General features: G+C 47.0%; 1 protein-coding gene across 2 annotated transcripts in view; it reads right to left on the bottom strand.

The window, feature by feature from the left end:
• SORL1 (sortilin related receptor 1) overlaps positions 1 to 20,391 on the bottom strand; it is a 176,073-nt gene that overhangs the window by 120,945 nt on the left and 34,737 nt on the right. For both annotated transcript variants that reach the window (NM_001082664.1, XM_008258525.4), the window contains 3 exon segments: positions 451 to 620; positions 1,407 to 1,508; positions 12,821 to 13,001. In NM_001082664.1, coding sequence (NP_001076133.1) covers positions 451 to 620; positions 1,407 to 1,508; positions 12,821 to 13,001 — 453 coding nt within the window.

The raw sequence follows: 20,391 nt of genomic DNA, 5'->3' as shown, positions 1-20,391 counted from the left end.
AGAACTGGGTTCAAATCCCAGCTCCAGCTCCTGACTCCAGCTTCCTGCTAATGCAGAACCTGGGAAGCAGTGGCAATGACTCAAGCAGTTGGGTTCCTGCCACCCACATGGAAGACCTGGATTGGGTTCCCAGTTTCCAGCTTCAGCCCCTGCTGGGTTGCTGTGGGCATTTTGTGGGATCTCTTTTTCTCTCTGCCTCTCAAATAAATAAAAACCTTGAAAATGAATGATTCCATTCAAAATAAATAAAATCTTCACACCAGGGCTGCACCCCAACCCAATTCAACTGTCACCTCTGGGCATGAGATCCGGGCCCTGAAGCCTTTGAACGTGCCTGAACGTGCCTCAGGTGAGGCCATGCGTGCAGCCGAGACTGAAACTCAGGGGGCGAGAGAGAGGCTGAGGGTTGCGAGGACCCCAGAAGGCAAGGGTGCAGCTCAGTCTCCTTACCTCACCAAGGTGTCACTGCCGGCCCCTCCCGGGCTGTAGTAGAGCACGTTCTCCAGGGACAGGGAGAACTTCAAGCCCTCTGCCTCCGAGATGTAGAGGTTGGTGCGGTTGTTGCTGTGACTGACACACACAAACACCTGGTCCTCCGAGGCATCCGCGATGTAATATTCCTGCGAGTCAACAGCCGGCTGTGAGGCACAAGGTCACGCTGGGCCACTGCACTCCGGGAATGACCGGAAAGCCTCTCTCTGGTTAATCATGTCTCCTCCTTTCCCCAGGACGCAGTAGTACGAAGTACAACGCAGAGGAACATGCGTTTCCTTTATTTCCCCCGAGACGAGGAAAGAAGCAAAGAACTTGCAAGACTGTTCTCCCCACCCACCCTCTGAGCTACTACCTGCCGGCAACCCAACAGCTAACGCCAAGGCCTGCCAATACCGTGTCTTCTCACGGCCCAGTCCTGCCACTCTTCCCTGTGGACGTCTACGTGATGGCTCTGCACACTCAAGCACTTCACACGGCACGGTTTCCTCCTCTGCTCAGTCCTTGGTCCCTCTGATCTGCCTCCTTTCACAGGGTGAGACCCAAGTCTCGCATCCTTACAGAACCTCACTGCTGGCGAGGACTGCAGCAGGCAATCATGAATAACCACCGATGTGCACACACTTCCCACTGCTTTGGTACCGGCGTATGAGGTCACCGACTCTGGCTCCAACCTCCCTGCCAATTCTGTTGCACTTAAAGCAAATTCAGGCTCCTGTTCAGCTCCACTTCACACACTGAAGTGGCCAATAACAGAACAAGATCATGGCTCGAGAGAGACTGATCTCTCTGGAAAGCGACTTCAAGGGGCTTCCATCCCACCCGTACCCCAGTAGGACATGCCACCAACGCCCTCCCCGTGACCTCCACATGGAGACCACAGGCCTTCCCACCCTCAAGCACACCGCACTCACGTTGATAGGATGTCTTGTAACAAACTGGGCGGCCCGCATGGGCTTCCGGCCAAAGGAGACCCAGAGCTGGACAGAAGACTGCAGTGGACTGCCCAAGAGATGCTGCCAAGGAAGAGAAAGAAAAATAGTTCACTAAGTGTACAGGATAACAGCCACTCAAAACTAGTGGAAAAAGGAAGCAAAAGTCTGACCCATCCAATGCCACTACACATACAAAACAGAGACCGGGCTAGTGAATTCTTACTTTCGCAGCATCTGCCATCACTGGACAGCTTTGGCTGCGCTGCTTCGTCCTGGATACAACAGATATTAGAAACTGGAATGCATCCTGGAAGGTCCATGGATGTTAGGCGAGGGGAGAACGTGGCCTTGGGGAGGGCAATGGAGGCTGCCCACACTCAAGCAGAGAGAGAGGGAGGGGATTGGGCGGTGAGGGCGAAAGCAGGCAGGGCAGAGCCCACAGCCTCCACGCCACTACGGGGAAATCAGCCACGAGCTCCGCACACACAACACGTTGTCTTCTCCTTTCCACTCCTGCTCTTAGATCAAATGCTCATATCACAGGTTTTAATTTGCACCCAGACTTGAAGGTATCCTCACTGACTGTATTGTCCGACCTGTGAACACTCCTTACTGACTAATGCCTTTTGCTGGAATACACATACATTGGTGGAGTATTCAACGTGATACCGGCCGCATCACATCACATTTGAGAGATTTTATGCCGTAGCTAGAATCTTGACAATATGTATAAACGTTAGCTCCACCACCCGAGAAAATCAGGAAATCTTCCCAGCCCTCAGTTAATTCATTCATAAAATCAGAAACTTATTTAGATCAGGATCCCCCTGTGGATAGGTTTAACCAGTCCCGGAACCCCATAAATATGTATGTAAATTTTCATTCATTTTGCGATGGAAGGTCCAAACCTTTTAAGAGATTCTCAGAGGGGTCTGGGACTCATGAAAGAGTAAGAGCTCCACACGGTCTTTTGCAGCTCTGAATGTGTATGACCGGGGATTGAAGGCAAATGGTGCAAGGCCATCAAGAAAGACAATGTGAACACAATCACACAAATGACTACCAAACCTACTGGGATTCTGGAATTCTGCAGCCAGCAAAGGTTAACTTAACACTACCTTTGACTAGTTAACTTCCTATAGAGTAAGAATATACAAATTAATTTTATCTGAAATAAGAGTACATCAAAAGTTTTGTAGAAATGGAACGAAAAGTTTATTTTAGTGCAGAAAGTTTTTTAAATCCATGCATAACTTTTGCATAATATGCATTTTCATGAACTTTTAAAAGACCCCTCATATAACACCTGAGTACCCTGTGCCCTTGTAGGCTCCACAGATACCATGTGAGGCAAGGAGACCTGGACTGCATTCCTGGCTCCTCATTTCTGTCTGACCAGATTACACCACTGCAGGCATCCGGGGAGGGAACAAGTGTAGGAGATCTCAGATAGATCAATAGATCGATTGATCAATAGACGGATGAGACACAGAGAATTCCTATGAGAGGAACAAGCTGGTAAATAGTAGATACAAAGTGACTTGTGGTTCACGGGCACAATACACACAATCAAACCACACTGACCAAATGGTGAGAAGTAGTTTATTTTAAGGAAGTCAGAGAAGAAAAAAAGCCTGACTTTCCAAAATGATTCCCTGCAAACTACGTCAACAGCTCGTATTCCGGATAGGGTCATAGGACATGACGGATTTATTAAAAATGTGAAAACATATTGCCTGAAAGAGAAAACAGTTCCCAGCAAAAATACATTGTTACAAATAAGTTCCAAAAGCTCTCATTAAGTCAATAAAATTTTATGCTGGATGATTAGTCTGTCACCTACACACAACTCAATCTTTATGAGTATATATGAATACACAAGTATCAATGAAATATCCATTTTTGTGACTTTTGTTTACTTTTTTTTGACAGAGTTAGACAGTGAGAGACAGAAAGGTCCTCCTTCTGTTGGTTCACTCCCCAAATGGCCACCACGGCCAGCGTGCTGCACCAATCCGAAGGCAGGAGCCAGGTGCTTCCTCCTGGTCTCCCATGCGGGTGCAGGGCTCAAGCACCTCAGCCATCCTCCACTGCCTTCCCGGGCCACAGCAGAGAGCTGGACTGGAAGAAGAGCAGCCGGGACTAGAACCTGGTGCCCATATGGGATGCCAGCACCACAGGCAGAGGATTAACCTAGTGTGCCACGGCGCCAGCCCCAACTTTTGTTTACTTCTAAGTACAGTTTAAAATGAAAGATTTCTTCTTTGTAAAGTCAGACCCAGGCCCATAATTGGTTAAAATTCCTAACAATTACAACTGAGAGGTCTTAGTATTAAGAACGCATATCAAAGCCAGTCTTATTCCACAAATGCAAAAATCACAGAATACCATGGTCATCCAAAAAAAAAAACCTCAATGTATCCATCCCACTACTTTCTAGGAATATTATTCCTAAACTGGACAATTCAGGTTTTTACTCCTAAGTGCAGTAATTCATAAAAAGCTCTTATATTGTTTTCCTGCCACCAAAAAGAACAGTAACACTACACACTCTGCTTTTCTTAACAAATTGTGGATTTTTTGCTAATTGGTTTTTGAGTCTTTGTGTGTATTTATTCTTTTAAAAATAAACTATGCTCATGGAAAACATCACTTCAAAAACTTCATGGAGAAACAGAACTAAAAGAGAAGTTTATTTCTGTGCAAAAAGGTTTTGAGGGAAGGCCCTGGGCATAGCAATTAACGCACGACTTGGGATGCCCAAGCTCACATCAGAGCTCCAGGCTCTGCTCCCGATCCCAGTGTCCTGCCAGTGTGCATCCTGGGAGGCAGCAGCGACGGCTCAAATAGCTGGACCCTTGCCACCCACATGGGAGACCTGAACGGACTCCTTCAGCCTGACCCCGCCCCAGCTACTGCGGACTGTTAGGTAATAAAGCAGCAGCAAAATGTTCTGAACCCCATGCATAGTTTTTTCATAATATACACTTTCCAGGAACTTTTCTTTTTTTTTTTTTCTTTTTTTTTTTATTTAATGAATATAAATTTCCAAAGTACAGCTTATGGATTACAATGGCTTCCCCCCCGCCCCCATAACGTCCCTCCCACCCGCAACCCTCCCCTTTCCCACTCCCTCTCCCCTTCCAATCACTTTTCAAAGACTCCAGGTACAGACAGGTATAATTCAAAAGACCCTCCATACTGCCCCCTAGAATGCCCGCGGGGCAACAGCTCACGTGCACTTTCTCAGGGTTTTCTTGTGCCTCCACTCACAAGCCTGTTTCTATAACAGACATTGCCAAATGACCCAAGCCCTGGCCCTCTGAGCAACAGAAACCTCACAGCCACCCACAGTAAGAAAGGGTCTCACTGGCGTGGCTGCTTTGTGTGATCTTGCAACTAAGTGTGAGGCAGTGAGAGAGACAAACAGGAGTGTTGTGCTGGGCTTCTGGGGGAGCTGCCTGAGGGACCTGGTTAGCTGGAGGAGCTCCTCGTTCGACCTTTCTGTCTTCCCTTACTCTTCCTGACTGTGGTAAGGGCTCAAAGGCTAAGTGGACGTCTCGGACCACAAGGCAACCCAGAGAACGTAAGCCACTAGTCAGGATTATACAACCGCAATCTATCATCCATAGCCTAACTCCATTCCAAATTCATTTTCATGGACAAACTGGGTCATGAAAGACATTTTAACAGTGTATCTTTCTACTCTACCATATAACTTTTTGCATTAACAGTGGATCCAAGTCATCTTTCCACTTAAGAGCTATCCAGGGGCATTTAGGTTCTTTCCAGAGGCACTCCTTAATGAACACCCTGATAGGTGGTACTTTTCTCAGATCTGTGCAACACTATTTGTAAGATATTTTTACAAGGATTCCAAGATCAAAACTTTTAATTTTTTAAAATATTTTATTTATTTACTTCAAAGGCATAGTTACACAGAGAAAAAGAAATATCTCCTATTACTAGTTCACTCTTTAAATGGGTACAATAGCCAGGACTGAGCCAAGCTGAAGCCAGGAGCTTCTCCAGGTCTCCCACGTGGATATCAGGAACCCAGATACCTGGGCCATCTTCCACTGCTTTCCCAGGCACATTAACAGGGAGCTGGATCGGAAGTGGAGCAGCCAGGACTCAAACTGACACCCATATGGGATGCCGGCACTGCCGGTGCCAGCTTAACATGCTGTGCCACAACACCAGCCCCCTAAAACTCTTATTTTTGATAGATATCAGGAAATGGCTTCCTGAAAGGTTGTGACAATTAATATACCCACCTGTAACACATAGTGTCATCAACAATTAGGAATTATTTACATGTTTTAATCTGTGTCACTCTTACAGGGTCTGACAATGCTTTTTTAATTTTGTGTTTCTCTTGTGAGAATTAAAACTAAAATAACATATATATCTAAAGAACCTGAATTTCAATTTATAACTGAAATTGTCAACACAAATAAAACTAAACACATGACACCTTCTCATCGTGTGAGGAGTTCCTCAGGTCAAGGTTGCACATAGAGGCGAGAGAAAGCAGGAGGGGACTGAGGCGCCCAAGGCCTGTGGCCACACACAAGCACTTGACTCAGGGCACCCCTGCCACATCCCCCTCGGCAGCAGTAGCAAAGCTTCAGCAGACTCACTCACTCACTCACGTCAATACTGTCCACAGTGGGCACCTGACATAAAAGACAGGTGCAACGTGACACCTGGGATTAGCTTTAAAATGCTCCAAGAGAAAAATTAGGTGGTAGGCAGACAGTTGAAAGGAGAGCAGCAGAGGTATCAGCAGCTGTTGGTAACACTGAAGCTGGATGAGGGAGCACAAGGCCCAGGTAGACCAGCAGTACCAAAGGTTCCTTTAGGTTCCTGGGGAAATGTTTCCAATAAAATTTATGCAGTTAATATTAACTGGAAACACTTTTGGAATGGCAGAGTAGGAAACTAAAACTCCACTCATCTATGAAATTAAAAAAAAAAAAAAAAAACTGACACCATTTCTCCAAATCTACTTAGTCAGAATTCTGGAAGGTAAAGAGAAGTTTGCAAAAACCCACAAAGCACCAAATCAAGAACAATGGCTGAATCTTGGCAAAGGTATCCAACACTGTAGTGTCTTCATGCCCCGATCCCATCCCCCTCCCTGGCCCTGCAGTAACCTTGCAAACTCACAGCCTCACAACTGCAATGGCCTCTCAACACCAGGAGCCTGGTGGCCACTGCAAAAACCAAACAGGCCCAAAGCTCCCGAGCAGCACAGTCTGGGAGCAGAGCACTCAGCAGAACACAAGTCACGGCTGCCACCTGCTTCGTGCTTCACAAGGAAGCTGCGCTCTCAGACCCCATCTGTGTACAACCTGACTCAGCTCACTGGACAAACAGCTCCACAGCCAGACAGGGCACTTACAGGACACATAGAGTGCCAACCGGCAAACAGTTCACATTGCAGATGCCGGACACATCATTATCTGTTGGGTTTCACAAGGAACTAAAAGGCTTAAAAGGAAAAGCTGGAGGAAGAAGATGTCCATATGAGCCCTGGACAAGCTCTGCTGTATTCCTGGGAATCTACAGGTCAGCACATAAGAGCTAGGAGTATGCTCAGTGAGAACTGTAGAGAGTCCAATCTCTCACGTCCAGCTGACTTGAAGGCACTGCACAAGCAGGAAATGAGGGCTAGGGCAGAGCTTCAAACTGCCTGTGAAGGCACTGACACCCAGAGGCTATCAGCAAAGGCTAAAACTCATGAGCCCAAAGCATCTAAGGAAATCTTGTCAAAACACTAGCTGATCACTAAGATCTGTAATAACCATATATGCTAAAGAATATAAACTTCACAGAGTTGTACAAGAAACTCACTGAACAAGAAAACATAACAAACCCTAAGGAGTATCCTGATACAAAGAGCTGCCACTCCATTTACAATGCCCAACTTGCAACAAAAAATTACAAGACAAGCAAAATATGGCCATGCCAAGGGGTGAGGTGGGGGGAAGCAATTAATAATAAGTGTCCCTGATAAAGGCCAGATATTAGAATTATTGAACAGTCAGCTATCATAAATACGTTCAAGGAACTAAACAGAGACATGGCAAAAGAATTAAAGGAAATTATGAGCACAAAGTCTCATCTAGTAGAGATCATCAATAAAGAAACAGGAATCAAAAAAAAAAAAAAAAAACACAGAAACCTAGAGTTGAAAATAAAAAAAAATTAATACAGGGGTTTAACACAGAGATGAACATGAAAAAGAAAGAAGCAGTGAACTTAAAGATATGTCAAGGACCCGCCGCTATGGCACAGCAGGTTAAAGCCCTGGCCTGCAGCGCCAGCATCCCATACGGGCGCCAGTTTGAGTCCCAGCTGCTCCAGTTCCAATCCAGCTCTGTTATGGCCTGGGAAAGCAGTAGAAGATGGCCTGAGTCCTTGGTTCCCTGCACCCGCTTGGAGACTCAGAAGACGCTCCTGGCTCCTGGCTTCAGATCGGCTCAGCTCTGGCCATTGCGGCTATCTGGGGAGTGAACCAGCAGATGGAAGATCTCTCTCTCTCTCTCTCTCTCTCTCTCTCCCCCTTTCTCTCACCTTCTCTGTCACTCTACCTTTCACATATACAAAATAAATAAATAAAAATCTATATTTAAAAAATCCATGTTAAGTCTCCAGGCAAGCATCAATAAATTTAAAGGAACTAATCAATAAGAAAAAGGAATGTGAAAAACCCATAAATATGTGAGAATTAAACAACACATTCCAAAATCGTCAATGAGTCAAAAAGAAATCCCGAGTCATCAGAAAATACTATAAGAAAATGAAAAATAAAAACACAACATACCAAGCATATGGGATGCAGGATGCCAATGCTTAGAGGGAAATTTATACCTATAATCACTATGGGGGGGGGGGGGGCTTCAAATAAGCCCACAGCAAAATTCACCTTATCTTTTTTAAAAAAAGACTGATTTGTAACTCAAGAGTTATAGAGAGCGAGAGATAGAGGCAGACAGAGAGAGAGAAAAGTCTTCCATCTTCTGACTCACTCATCAAATGGCCAAAACAGGCCAGAGCTAGGCCAGAGCTAGGCCAGACAGAAGTCAGGAGCCAGGAGCTGTATCTGGGTCTCCCATGTGGGTGCAGGGGCCCAAGGACTTGGGCCATCTTCCACTGCTTTCCTCAGTGCTTTAGCAAGGGCCTGTCTTGGAAGTGGAGCAACCAGGACTCAAACCAGTGCCGATATAGGATACTGGAGTGGAGGCCACAGCGCCAGCTCCTCACTTTATCTTTAAATTACGTTTTTCCATGAACTTTTGGAAGTCCCCTCATATTAAAAAAAAAAAAGGAAAAATTTCAAATCAATAACCTGACCTTCCACATTAAGGACCTAGATTAAAAAAAAAAAAATTAACAGGCAGAGTGGACAGTGAGAGAGAGAGAGACAGAGAGCCGTTGGTTCACCCTCCAATGGCGCACCGCGCTGATCCGATGGCAGGAGCCAGGTCCTTCTCCTGGTCTCCCATGGGGTGCAGGGCCCAAGCACCTGGGCCATCCTCCACTGCACTCTCAGGCCACAGCAGAGAGCTGGCCTGGAAGAGGGGCAACCGGGACAGAATCCGGTGCCCCGACCGGGACTAGAACCCGGTGTGCTGGCGCCGCTAGGCGGAGGATTAGCCTATTGAGCCGCAGCGCCGGCAGAAGGACCTAGATAATTAAAGGCAAACTAAGCCCAAGGCAAGCAGAATGAAAGAAAATAATGAGCAGGAATACAATAGAAAACAATACAGAAAATCACTGAGCAACAAGCTGCTTCTCTGAAAAGATCAACAAAACTGACAAACCTTTAACCAGACTGCAAAGGAAAAAAGAGAAGACGCAATTTACCAAAATCAGGAAAGAAAGAGTTAACATCACCAGGGACCTCACAGAAATAAAAAGGATTAAAGTAAAAACTATGAACGACTAAACATTCACAACTAAATTCACTGAACAAATTCCTAAAGAGAAAAACTGAATCGCAAAGAAATGTAAAAATCTAAAGAAATTGAATGAGTCATCAAAAAACTTCCCACAAAGATAAGCCCAGGCCCAGAAGTCCAGACAGTGATAAATTCTGCCAAAGAGATTAAAGGATAAAAATTATTGTAAATCATTTTTGCTCTTCCCCTAAGATCAAGAGCAAGAGCAGGAAGGCCGCCCTCTTCATTTCGATGCCACATCTTACTCAGGCTCAAGCCAAGGCAGTTAAGCGACAAAAGTAGATAAAGACCGGCAGACTGGGAACGAAGAATTCAAACTCCATCCATTCATAGAAAACATGATCTTGTATAAAGAAAATCCTAAGGAATTCATCAAAGAGCAAAACAAATGAATAAAGAAGTTCAGCAAGTTAGCAGAAAACAAGATCAACATACACAAATCAATTGTAGTTCTATACAATAGCAATAAAAATGAAGTTAAGAATCATTTGCAATGGAGTTAAAAAAGAATAAAATTCGGAAGGCTAAGATTTGTACACTGGAAACCAGAAAACAAGGTTAAGAAACCAAAAAAAGAAGATGTCCCTTGTCCAAGCCACAGAAGACACAATTCTGGTAAGATGGCAATACTTGGTCAGTGCTGTGCCACCTGCAGTGGCATCCCATATGGGCACTGTTTCGAATCCCAGCTGTTCCACGTCCAATCCAACTCTCTGCTATGGCCTGGGAAAGCAGTAGAAGAGGGCCCAAGTCCTTGTGCCCCTGCACCCACGTGGGAGACCTGGAAGAAGCTCCTGGCTCCTGGCTTCAGATCGGCTCAGCTTCAGTTCTTGTGGCCATCTGGGGAGTGAACCAGCAGATGGAAGACTGACCTCTCTCTGCCTCTCCTCTCTGTAACTGTGCCTTTCAAGTAAATAAATAAATCTTTTTAAAAATGGCAATACTCTCCAGCACTCTTAATAACCCATCTTCCTATTTTTACAAAAATGAACAAGCTGATCTTAAAATGAGAGCACCTGAGTAAGTCCGAGGGAAAGGGAATTAAAAAGCACAGACAGGGACCGGCGCTGTGGTGCAGCGGGTTAATGCCCTGGCCTCAAGTGCCGGCATCCCATATGGGTGCCGGTTCAAGACCTGGCTGTTCCTCTTCCGATCCAGCTCTCTGCTATGGCCTGGGAAAGCAGTAGAAGATGGCCGAAGTCCTTGGGCACCTGCACCCACGTGGGAGACCAGAAGGAAGCTCCTGGCTCCCGGCTTTGGATCGGCGCAGCTCCAGCTGTTGCGGCCAATTGGGGAGTGAACCATCGGATGGAAGACCTCTCTCTCTCTCTCTCTCTGCCTCTCCTCTCTGTGTAATTCTGACTTTCAAATAAATAAATAAACCTTTAAAAAAAAAAAAGGCACAGACAACTGACAGTCGTGTTTCTTCTTATCAAAAACCCAACCCTTGACATATGTTTCCCTGACAGTGTACTTGACCATTCGGAGAAGCAGCCACATGCTCAGGGCAGAGTCTGAAACTTCAGATTTTTAGGCACTCTGGGGATGGATGCTCAGGCGAAAAGTACAACTGGGCCCTGTTTTCTGCATTTGTACCAACTGTCCTGATGTGGCACCGCTGCAGGTTCTGCGGAGGCCACAGTTTGGGAAATGCTTTCTGGTGGTGCTCTAGTTCAACATCCCGAGAACCCTGGCCGACATCACTGACCTGGCAATCGGTGGCCTGTCCAGGTGCAGGAGGGAGAAGCCAAGATATAACTGCAGTTCTGCCTCCAACAACAGATAAATAAATCAGGCACATAAAGAGCTGAAAGTTGACCATAAAACTACCAATGATTTCATATCCCCAGTTTTTTTTAAAAAACCTACTAATTTATGCTTATAAAATTAGATAGGCAAAGATGGCATTCATTCAACTCTATAGCACATTTGTAGGTATGACGCCTTGTGCAAGACGCTGGGTACTATACCAGTGATGATCTAATATGAAGGGAGGATGTCTGGTACAGTGGATTCTGTCAATCAGCTGTCTGTCGAACAGCCATCACTGTGAGATCAGAACGGTGAGCACCGAAAGCTCTCACCAGGATGTAACTGAAACTTTTGCATGTGAAATACAGACATAACAGGGTTAAGAGAAATGCACACAGCTGCTTACTTTCAGCCCCAACTCAGGCAAAAAGTAGGACAAGCCCAGGGATCAGTCCCTGAGCCTGAGAATTCAGAAATTAACATCTTACAACAAATCCTGGCCCAAAGAACCCAAACAATAAAGGCCTGTGACCACTGGAGAACACAAGACAAGGGACTTGTGGTCACAGAGCACCAATGCCTGGGCCAGATTTCCTGCCCAGTGTTTGTCTCCACCACCCCATCCCTGAGCAAGGCGATTTAAAGACCCATGTGTTCTTGGGCCGTCGTGTGGGTGGGTGGGTAGGTATGGGTGAGGGTGTAAGAAGGCAGCAAGGAGACAAGCAAAGCAGGAGGCAGTGACCCGACGTGTGTGGGTCCTCTCTCTACTCTATCTTCCAACCAAGAGCTGCCCTGCTTCTGCCCAGCCTACTACAAATTATACACGAAGACCTGGAAGAAAACCTTGCAACGGATGTCAGCCTCCAGTGTCAACAGTGACAGAAAGCAGAGCAGACTCCCAGTACCCAGAGGGAGGCCTGCATCAGCGAGGGAGTGGCCGCCATCGGGCAAGCGAGCCCACAGCCCCCGGGAACAGCAGCCCAGCCTGCGCGCAGCCAGGCCTGGTTTTCCCCTTTACAGCAGGGCGATGAAGAAGAACTCCACACAGATGCAAGGCAAGCCCCGTAAAATAATCAACTCCGGTTACAAATGAGCAAGCCCTCCATTTCCGCATCTGGCTCCAACACATCAAATCAAGGGGAAGATTTTCCCAAAGGCTGAGAGTGAAGCCACTTACTGACAGCTGGAGGCTTAATTACTGCTTTTCAGAGAGCATTAACTCCCACTAGCCAATGACTACACATCCTATTAGCCATGTAAATTAACATGTGTCGAAAAATCTTTAAGAAATCGGCCCAAGTTTAAAGGAAATCAGGCAGTGGGATAAAAAAGATTAAAAAAAAGAAAAGCCACTGAGCGCCACCTCGCCTTTCTGTGTTCTTTTCATTGGGATCTCAAGGAAACATGTTTTTGTCAAGGATGCTTGGCTACCATGCAACAATCCTGGAGCCTAGAGATACTCCCGGTGCTTGTCCAGAGTTTCTCCACACCTGCAACCTCCCAGCACCTTCCAAGCCTCTTGGGAAGGGTCAGCAATGTGCAGAATCCTCTGGGAGCTGACCCCCTGCTCCTCAACCCCATCTCTGTCAAGCAAACAACTACTGGAGCATAGGATGCTAAGCTTCACAAAGAGACCCAAAAGCAGCTCATTGTCTAGCACGTTCAACTTACCACCACCTTTGTAGCAAACATGTACTTGTCCCGAAGCTGAAAGTCTCTCACTTCCTCCAAGATCACTTCCTGGTTTTCCCGGGACTGGAAGAAGTCTGTACTTCGGAAAACCGTGGAGTAGCCGGAAGGTTCATGCCGTTCGATGTAGATGGTGTTTGGTTTGTCATAGGGATCAATTCCCCTAAGAGAAGAGAGAAGTGGGTGTTGTCATTTCCATACTTAATCATCAGAGGCACGGAAGATTTCCCATACAGACGATCACCTAGAGTTCAGGGCCTCTACCGTGTGACCCACAAACAATGCTCTTGGCACCTCCAACATCTCTTTGGTTGTTCCTTGGCTGAGCGAGTAGAAGAGGAATTGCCATTTGTAAGGTTTTGTGTTGCCACCGCTGTTTTCAAAGCATCTTGAGTATAGCTCAAGGCAAGCTCTGGCCCTGCTTGGCAAAGCACAAAAACTAGAAAACGTACAAGGTGGAGAGTTCCCAAATAAGTCAGTCACGGATTGCTTGAGGCTGTCAGCCAGCTTCAGGCCTCCAGCCATGCATCTCAGAGAAATGGAGGCGCTTTGCCCAGGCGCCGTGTCCTCAGACGAACAGCACAGGAGGGGACCGCTGAGGCTCGACTGCCCTGCAGGTCCCACCCTGCTTGTCTGTCCCCTGCCCACCGCACTGTGCACGCAGCCGGGAGTGGCCCTGCGAGTACATTTCCTCTTCTGTGACTCTCCTTCACAAACTCTTTCCCGCCAGAACGCACGTGCCGATGTCCCCCTGTGCTTCTGCACACACTAGGCCTCGAGGCAGAGGTGCCCTCTCTATACACACTCCCATCTCCCATCTGCATCCTACTCCCCTCTGAAGTCAAGTTAAAGTCCCAGACTTCCAAAAAGCCCTCCCCCAATGCCTTCCTCCCTTCTCCCAACACTAACAACCTGTCTCTGCAGCACTCAATTTCAAGCCTTATACAAAAAATGTTAACTCCAAGCGAAGGTACAAGACCACTTTGGTTGGGCGGATTTGGGGGATCAGTCTCATAACTTTGCACAAGAATGCGTTTTGTGCCCCATATCATTTTGCCCACCATTAGGGGTTTACCCAAGCTTCCCTGCCAGAGTACAGACGCTCCGAAAGGCCACATCTTGCATTTCTTTATCCTGCAGGGTTCCTAGTTCAAGTGCTATTTGCTGCAATAGATCCAAGAGCCCTAATTACAGAAGCCGCACCAACTGAAAACAGTAGAACGGCTAGGACAAACTCTTGGAGAAGGATCTCTACTAGTGCTGTCCAGAGGGGGACCCACACAGCAGCCGGGGGAGAGGGGATGGCTAGCCTACCCCAGATTTCCTAACATGCACAAGAACTCAAAAAACACTCCCACTGCCCAAGGCCAGGCAGACCACTCTGCAAATGGGAAAACTAACTGGGGAGGTTAAAAAAGAGATTCCCAGTGAGGAGGCAAAGGACGACTCAAGGAAAGACAGAAGGCCTCACGGCTTCTGTGACTGCCTTTACACAGTTCTCAGAATCAGGACAGCTCTGGAATCACGACGATCGTCACCAATCCCTTCAAAGATGGACTGTCCGGGGCTTGTTCAGGCAGAAGATAAAAAAGGAAGAAGATAAGAAATTGAGTCTCTGTGGACAGTGAGGAGGACCTGACTTGTGCCCCACAGTCTGGAGTCTGAGCAGGCAGCAGAGAAACCATTGGCCATGGCCCTAACGTGGGAGAAGACTGTTCTTCAATGTCAAGGGCACCGTGCACCCACGTGGGAGGTTGGTGGCATGTTCTCTTCTTTTCCACAATTAGAAGTACTGATTAAAGTACTTCCTCCAGCCTAGAGGATATGCAAATTAAAACGAGGCTGTTTGGTATTTTTATAAAGGCAAAGAGGAAGAAACTTCTATTGAGATATTTTGAGACCAAACTCACCTCTATTATTTCTTCCTGGCCAAAGGCAGCCGCAGCCCCCAACATCTAGAGATAGCAACAACTGTGTCTTTTATCCCAGTCCTCTTCCGTCATCCACTTCTGGTCTCCCATTTCTGCAGGCTGCTCCACCTGCAGGTTCCATGCTTTGCAGTCACCTAGCCCTCTGAGATTTTACTTCCTGTTCTCTTTGCCTTCATTTGGGAGTTCCAATCCTTGCTCAATCTCCAAGCCCAGGCATCCATTCTCACCGGGCCTCTCCTAACCACACCTACAGCCCCTCGGGATGCTCCATGGGGCTTCCTCGTGTCTGCCTCCCCACGGGTTTTCTGTTGTCCCGTCTCAACCATCTCCAGCCCTGGACAACACAGACTCCTGGCTTTCCTCATTCCTGCTGCTCCCAGGCTGCCAAGCATTCTTAGATAAATGCATGTTATTCTCTTAGTATTTAGATTCTAACTCTCATTTATTATGGACAATCCTACAGCAAAATCCCCCAAATGGCCTGAAATCCCAACACCAGAAATGTAACCATCTGAGAGAACACAGGCTAGTCCTTTCCCTAAGATTTCTGCAAATAACATGCAAATTCCTAAACTTGGATTTCCTTTGTTTAGGAGTCCCTGCTGGTTTGTCCTCTTAATATACAGTTGTTTAAACAGATGAAAAGTTTGTTGCTCTAAAATTCAAATAAAGTAAAGAAAGTTACAAAAGTACTCCTTGGGCAGAAGTTATCCTTACGGGGGCTGCCTTCCATCCCAGGATCCCATATAGGTGCCAGATTGTGTCCCAGCTTCTCCACTTCTGATCCAGCTCCCTGCTGATGGCCCAAGTGCTTGGGCCCCTGCACCCATGTGGGAGACCTGGAAGAAGCTCGTGGCTTGGGCCTGGCCCAGCCCTGGCCGCTACAGTCATTTGGGGAGTGAGTCAGCAGATGGAAGATTTCTCTCTGTCTCTTCTTATCTCTCTGTAACTCTGACTTCAAATACATAAGTATGTTTTACAGTTATCCTTAGATGACACTGTGCTTATAATTTCACTAAGACCTAAGGATAATAATAAAAATCAGAGGGATAGGTGTTGGCATGCATAGTCTAAGCCACTACTTAGGATACCTGCATCCTGTATCAGTGCCTGGTTCAAGTCCCATTTATTCATTCCACTTCTGATCCAGCTTCCTTCTTATGCTTCTGGGAGGCAGCAGATGATGGCCCAAGTGCTAGGGTTCCTGCCAACCATGTGGGCAACCCAGACTGAGCTGCTGGCTCCTGGTTTCAGCCTGGCCTGGCCCCAGCTATACAGCAGGCATTTGAAGAACGAACCAGCAGACGGAAAAATCAACACCTTTCTCTGTCTCTCTTCTCTCCCTCCATCTCCTGCACTCTGACTTTCAATAACTAAATAGATAAAACTTTCAAGAAAAGATGCTCAGGGCAGGCATTCTGGCACTGCTTGGGATGCCTACCTACCATACTGGAGTGCCTATTTGAGTCCCGGCTATTTCACTTCCAATCCAGCTGCTAATGCATCCTGGGAGGCAGCAGATGATGGCTCAAGTGCTTGGACCCCTGCCACCCATGTGGGAGACCCAGACAGAGTTCTGGGCTCCTGGCTTCAGCCTGGCCCAGCCCTGGCTGTTACAGCCATTTGAAGAGTAAGCCAGTCCATCTGTCTCCCTCTCTCTGTCATTCTGCCTTTCAAGAAAATCAAAGTACTTTTAAAAAAGATTTTCAAACTCATTCATAATGAGCGAAACACAAATTAAAGCTACACTGAGACTTTTCAATACTGAAAACTGGCTGCAGAGAGACACCATTCTTCTAAGATGAGTACAAACGTGACACTTTCTACAGAAAATCTGGGAACCTCTATCAAAGTTACAATTTCATCAGTGCACAAAAGTAACCAAAGTCCCTGCCCCCAGCAGGGGAGGGGTGGGGAACTTTATGTTGAAAAGAGAAAGATTATTAATAAACACAATAACAGTATCAGAATGTGATAAAGTACTATAGAGAAAAGAGCAGCATAGAGAAGATTCGGAATAACAGGGAAATAGTTTGGATTTTACATAGGATCCTTAGTAATAAACCACAACAGCTAGAAGACACCACCTCCACCCTTCAGGACCAAAGGTAACACAGGGAGCAAGGGTGTGGAGACCAGGGAGCCCTTGCACACTGTCTGTGGGAAAGCAGGCTGGCACAGCCATTATGGAAAATGGCATGGATGTTCCCCCAAGAAGTTAAAAATAGACCCGAGGACCCAGCAGTCTTTATTCTGGGTACATCCCCAAAAGGGAGTGAAATCAGCACCTCATCAAGATACTGCACTCCCACAGGCACTGCAGCTTTATTCACAACAGCCAAGAGATGGAAGCCACCCAGGCCTCCACTGATGGGCACACGGATAAACCGCAGTGTGTGTGTGTGTGTGTGTACACCAAAAAGGAGATCCTGCCATCTGCAACAATGTGGAGGAAGCCAGAGGACATTATACTGAGTGAAATGAGCCAGACCCAGAAAGAAAAATAGTCTACAGTCTCACTTATACCTGGAACTTAAAGCAAAAGTCAAATATATATAATCAAATACTGGTTATAGGGATGGGGTTAGAAAAGAGTTAAAGGACACAACGTAGCAGATACATAGGACTGATAAGTCTGGAGATATAAAGTACAACATGAGGACTATAATTTTTTGACAGGTAGAGTTATAGACAGTGAGAGAGAGAGTCAGAGAGAAAGGTCTTCCTCCCGTTGGTTCACTCCCCAAATGGCCGCTAAGGCCGGCGCTGCACCAATCTGAAGCCAGGAGCCAGGAGCTTCCCTCCTGGTCTCCCATGCGGGTGCAGGGACCAAGCACCTGGGCCATCCTCCACTGCACTCCCAGGCCACAGCAGAGAGCTGGACTGGAAGAGGAGCAACTGGGACTAGAACCTGGCGCCCTTATGGGATGCTGGCGCCACAGGCGGAAGATTAACCATGTGAGCCATGGCACTAGCCCCGAGGACTATAATTAGTAGGGTTTTCTCCCATTTTATTTGAGAGACAGAAGGAGATGGATCTTCCATCTATGGGCTCACTCCCCACATGGCCATAGCAGCTGGGCTAGGCCAGGCCAAAGCCAGGAGGCAGGAACTCATCCAGACCTCCCACATGGGTGGCAGGGATTCAACTCGGTGAGCCATCAGCTGCTGCCTCTGAGGGTGTGCATCTGCAGGAAGCTGGAATTGGAAGCACAGTAGCCAAGACTCAAATCGGGCATTTTGATATGGGACACAGGCATCTTTTTTGTAAGATTTATTTATTTTTGCAAGTCAGTTATAGAAACAGCAAGAGGAGAGACATATGCTTCCATCTGTATGCACGCACGCACACACACACACACACACACACACACACACACACAGAGAGGAATCTTCCATCCACTGGTTAACTCCCCAGAGGGCCTCTACAGCCAGCATTGGGCCAGGCTGAAGCCAGGAGCCAGGAGCCTCTTCTAGGTCTCTCACGTGGGTACAGGGGCCCAAACACTTGGGCCATCTTCTGCTGCTTTTCCCAGGCCATTAGCAGGGAGCTGGATTGAAAGGGGAGCATTCAGGACACAAACCAGTGCCCATATGGGGATGCTGGCATTGCAAGCAGTGGCTTTACCCGCTACGCCTCAGCGCCAGCCCCAGACATGAGCATTTTAATCACTGTGCCAAACGCCCATCCCAATTAGCAGCATATTTTGTTCAAGATATTTTCTAAATGGCTAGACTGTAGCTACTCCTTTTTCCCTCTCTCCCTCCCTCCCTCACTACACATACAGACACACACACACCATTTTGGTAACTATGTGAAATGATGGATATGTTAATGAGCTCCACTACTGTATGCATTTGCCTATCTCTCTGTATTTGTATCAAATTCCATCATGCTGTGTACCTTAAATATAAAGAATGTATCTTAAAATTTTCATTGCCAAGGTATTATTTGAGCAAACACTTGAACAAGGCAAAGCAGTGATCAATAAGGACACCCTGTGTATAAGTATTCCAGGCAGAGAAAATATCAAGTGCAAAGGCCCTGGGCGTCTGGCATTCAATCTGAGAGAAATGACAATGCATTAAAGAGTTCAAAGCAGAGGAACAACACGATCCGTCCTGTTTTTAATGGGATCAACCTGACCGTGAACCCAGAATTAATTGCAGGAGGACAAGAGTGCAGGTGGAAAGACCAGTCGGGAGGCTCGAGAGCGACAGTGGCGGCTTGCAGCCGACGAGGAGCTGAGCAGTAGATTCAGGCCATAAACCGAGGACGGCACTGGCAGGAGTCCCTGCTAGACTGAATGTGACAATAACACAAACATGGAATCCGTGACGACTGCAGTTTTTGGCCTGAGCAACCAGAAACTGAAGTGGTGGAGCTGGAATGGGACAGTGAGGACTGAGAGTGAATTAGGAGGCATCAAGTCCGCAACGTGCATGAGAAAGGGCGGGTGAGCAGTCAGAGAAACCCGCTGCCCACACTCCTGCCCGTGGAAATGTCCCACACGTGCACCTGCACTCGTGCAAATTCACACACTCAAGGTCCAACAGTGCAATGATGTAGCACGACAAGGTCAAAAACAACCATACCTCTTGACGGGCGGACCGGTTATTTCACTGCCATTCGGAAAAGCCTGTAATAGCTCCCCATTGCTTTCAGAATTCATCCAAATTCTCCAGAGACTGATAGCAACTTCCCTCTCCACACTTGAGCCAATACACTGTTCAAACACAGGGCTCATGTCCTACAGCGGCTCACCTCTCTGCCTCCAGCTACCTGTCCCTGGGCAGAACACCTGTCTGCACACCTCACACAGCTACTTCCTACTGGTTGTGCACATCCTGCATCAAGCGCACCCTCCTGCATCAGAAGGAACGGGTCCTTCCTCTGGCTTCTCACACTGCTACTCTTGGGCTTCTTTCACAATGTGTGTTAGTACACAGAATGTGTTTTCTTACCACCGAAACTGCAGTCTCCTTAATATTTATATCCATAAACACACAACTTCTTATATCCTAAACCATTTAGGAGGTTTTATGTTTAACGGAAATCTTTTTTTAAATGTGTTACAAATGAACAAATGCCTGAATTTTACATAGAGAAAAATCCCCACTTCCGATTCAGTCTCTGAAAATGAAGGTGTTTAGGAACTCGTGCAAGAGCTTCAAGACTCCCAGGACTTCCCTAATGGACTGAAAAATGCAAAAGCCCCAGGGCTGGGCACAGCAGCATCTCATATCAAGAGTCCCAGTTCAAGTCCTAGCTCCTCTGCTTCCAATCTGGCTCCCTGCCTACGTGCCTGGGAACACAGAAGATGGCCCAAGTATTTGGGCCACTGTCATCCATAGGAGAGAACCAGATGGAGTTCCAGGCTCCAGGCTTTAGCCTGGCTCAGTCCTGATCATCGCAGCCATTGGGGGAGTGAACCACAGAATGAAAGATCTCTTACTCTCTGTCACTCTTACTCTCAAATTAAAATAAATCTTCCCCATGTGACTGCAGAGGCTCAAATACTTGGGCCATCTTGTACTGCTTTCCCAGGTACATTAGTAGGGAGCTGGATCGGAAGTGGAACAGCTGGGACATGAACTGGTGCCCATGTGGGATGCCAGCAT

Source organism: Oryctolagus cuniculus, chromosome 1 (genome assembly GCF_964237555.1).
Source record: "Oryctolagus cuniculus chromosome 1, mOryCun1.1, whole genome shotgun sequence".
Lineage (NCBI taxonomy): Eukaryota > Metazoa > Chordata > Mammalia > Lagomorpha > Leporidae > Oryctolagus > Oryctolagus cuniculus.
The sequence above is the reverse complement of the archived record's forward strand: the minus strand, read 5'-3'. Positions and strand labels throughout refer to the sequence as shown.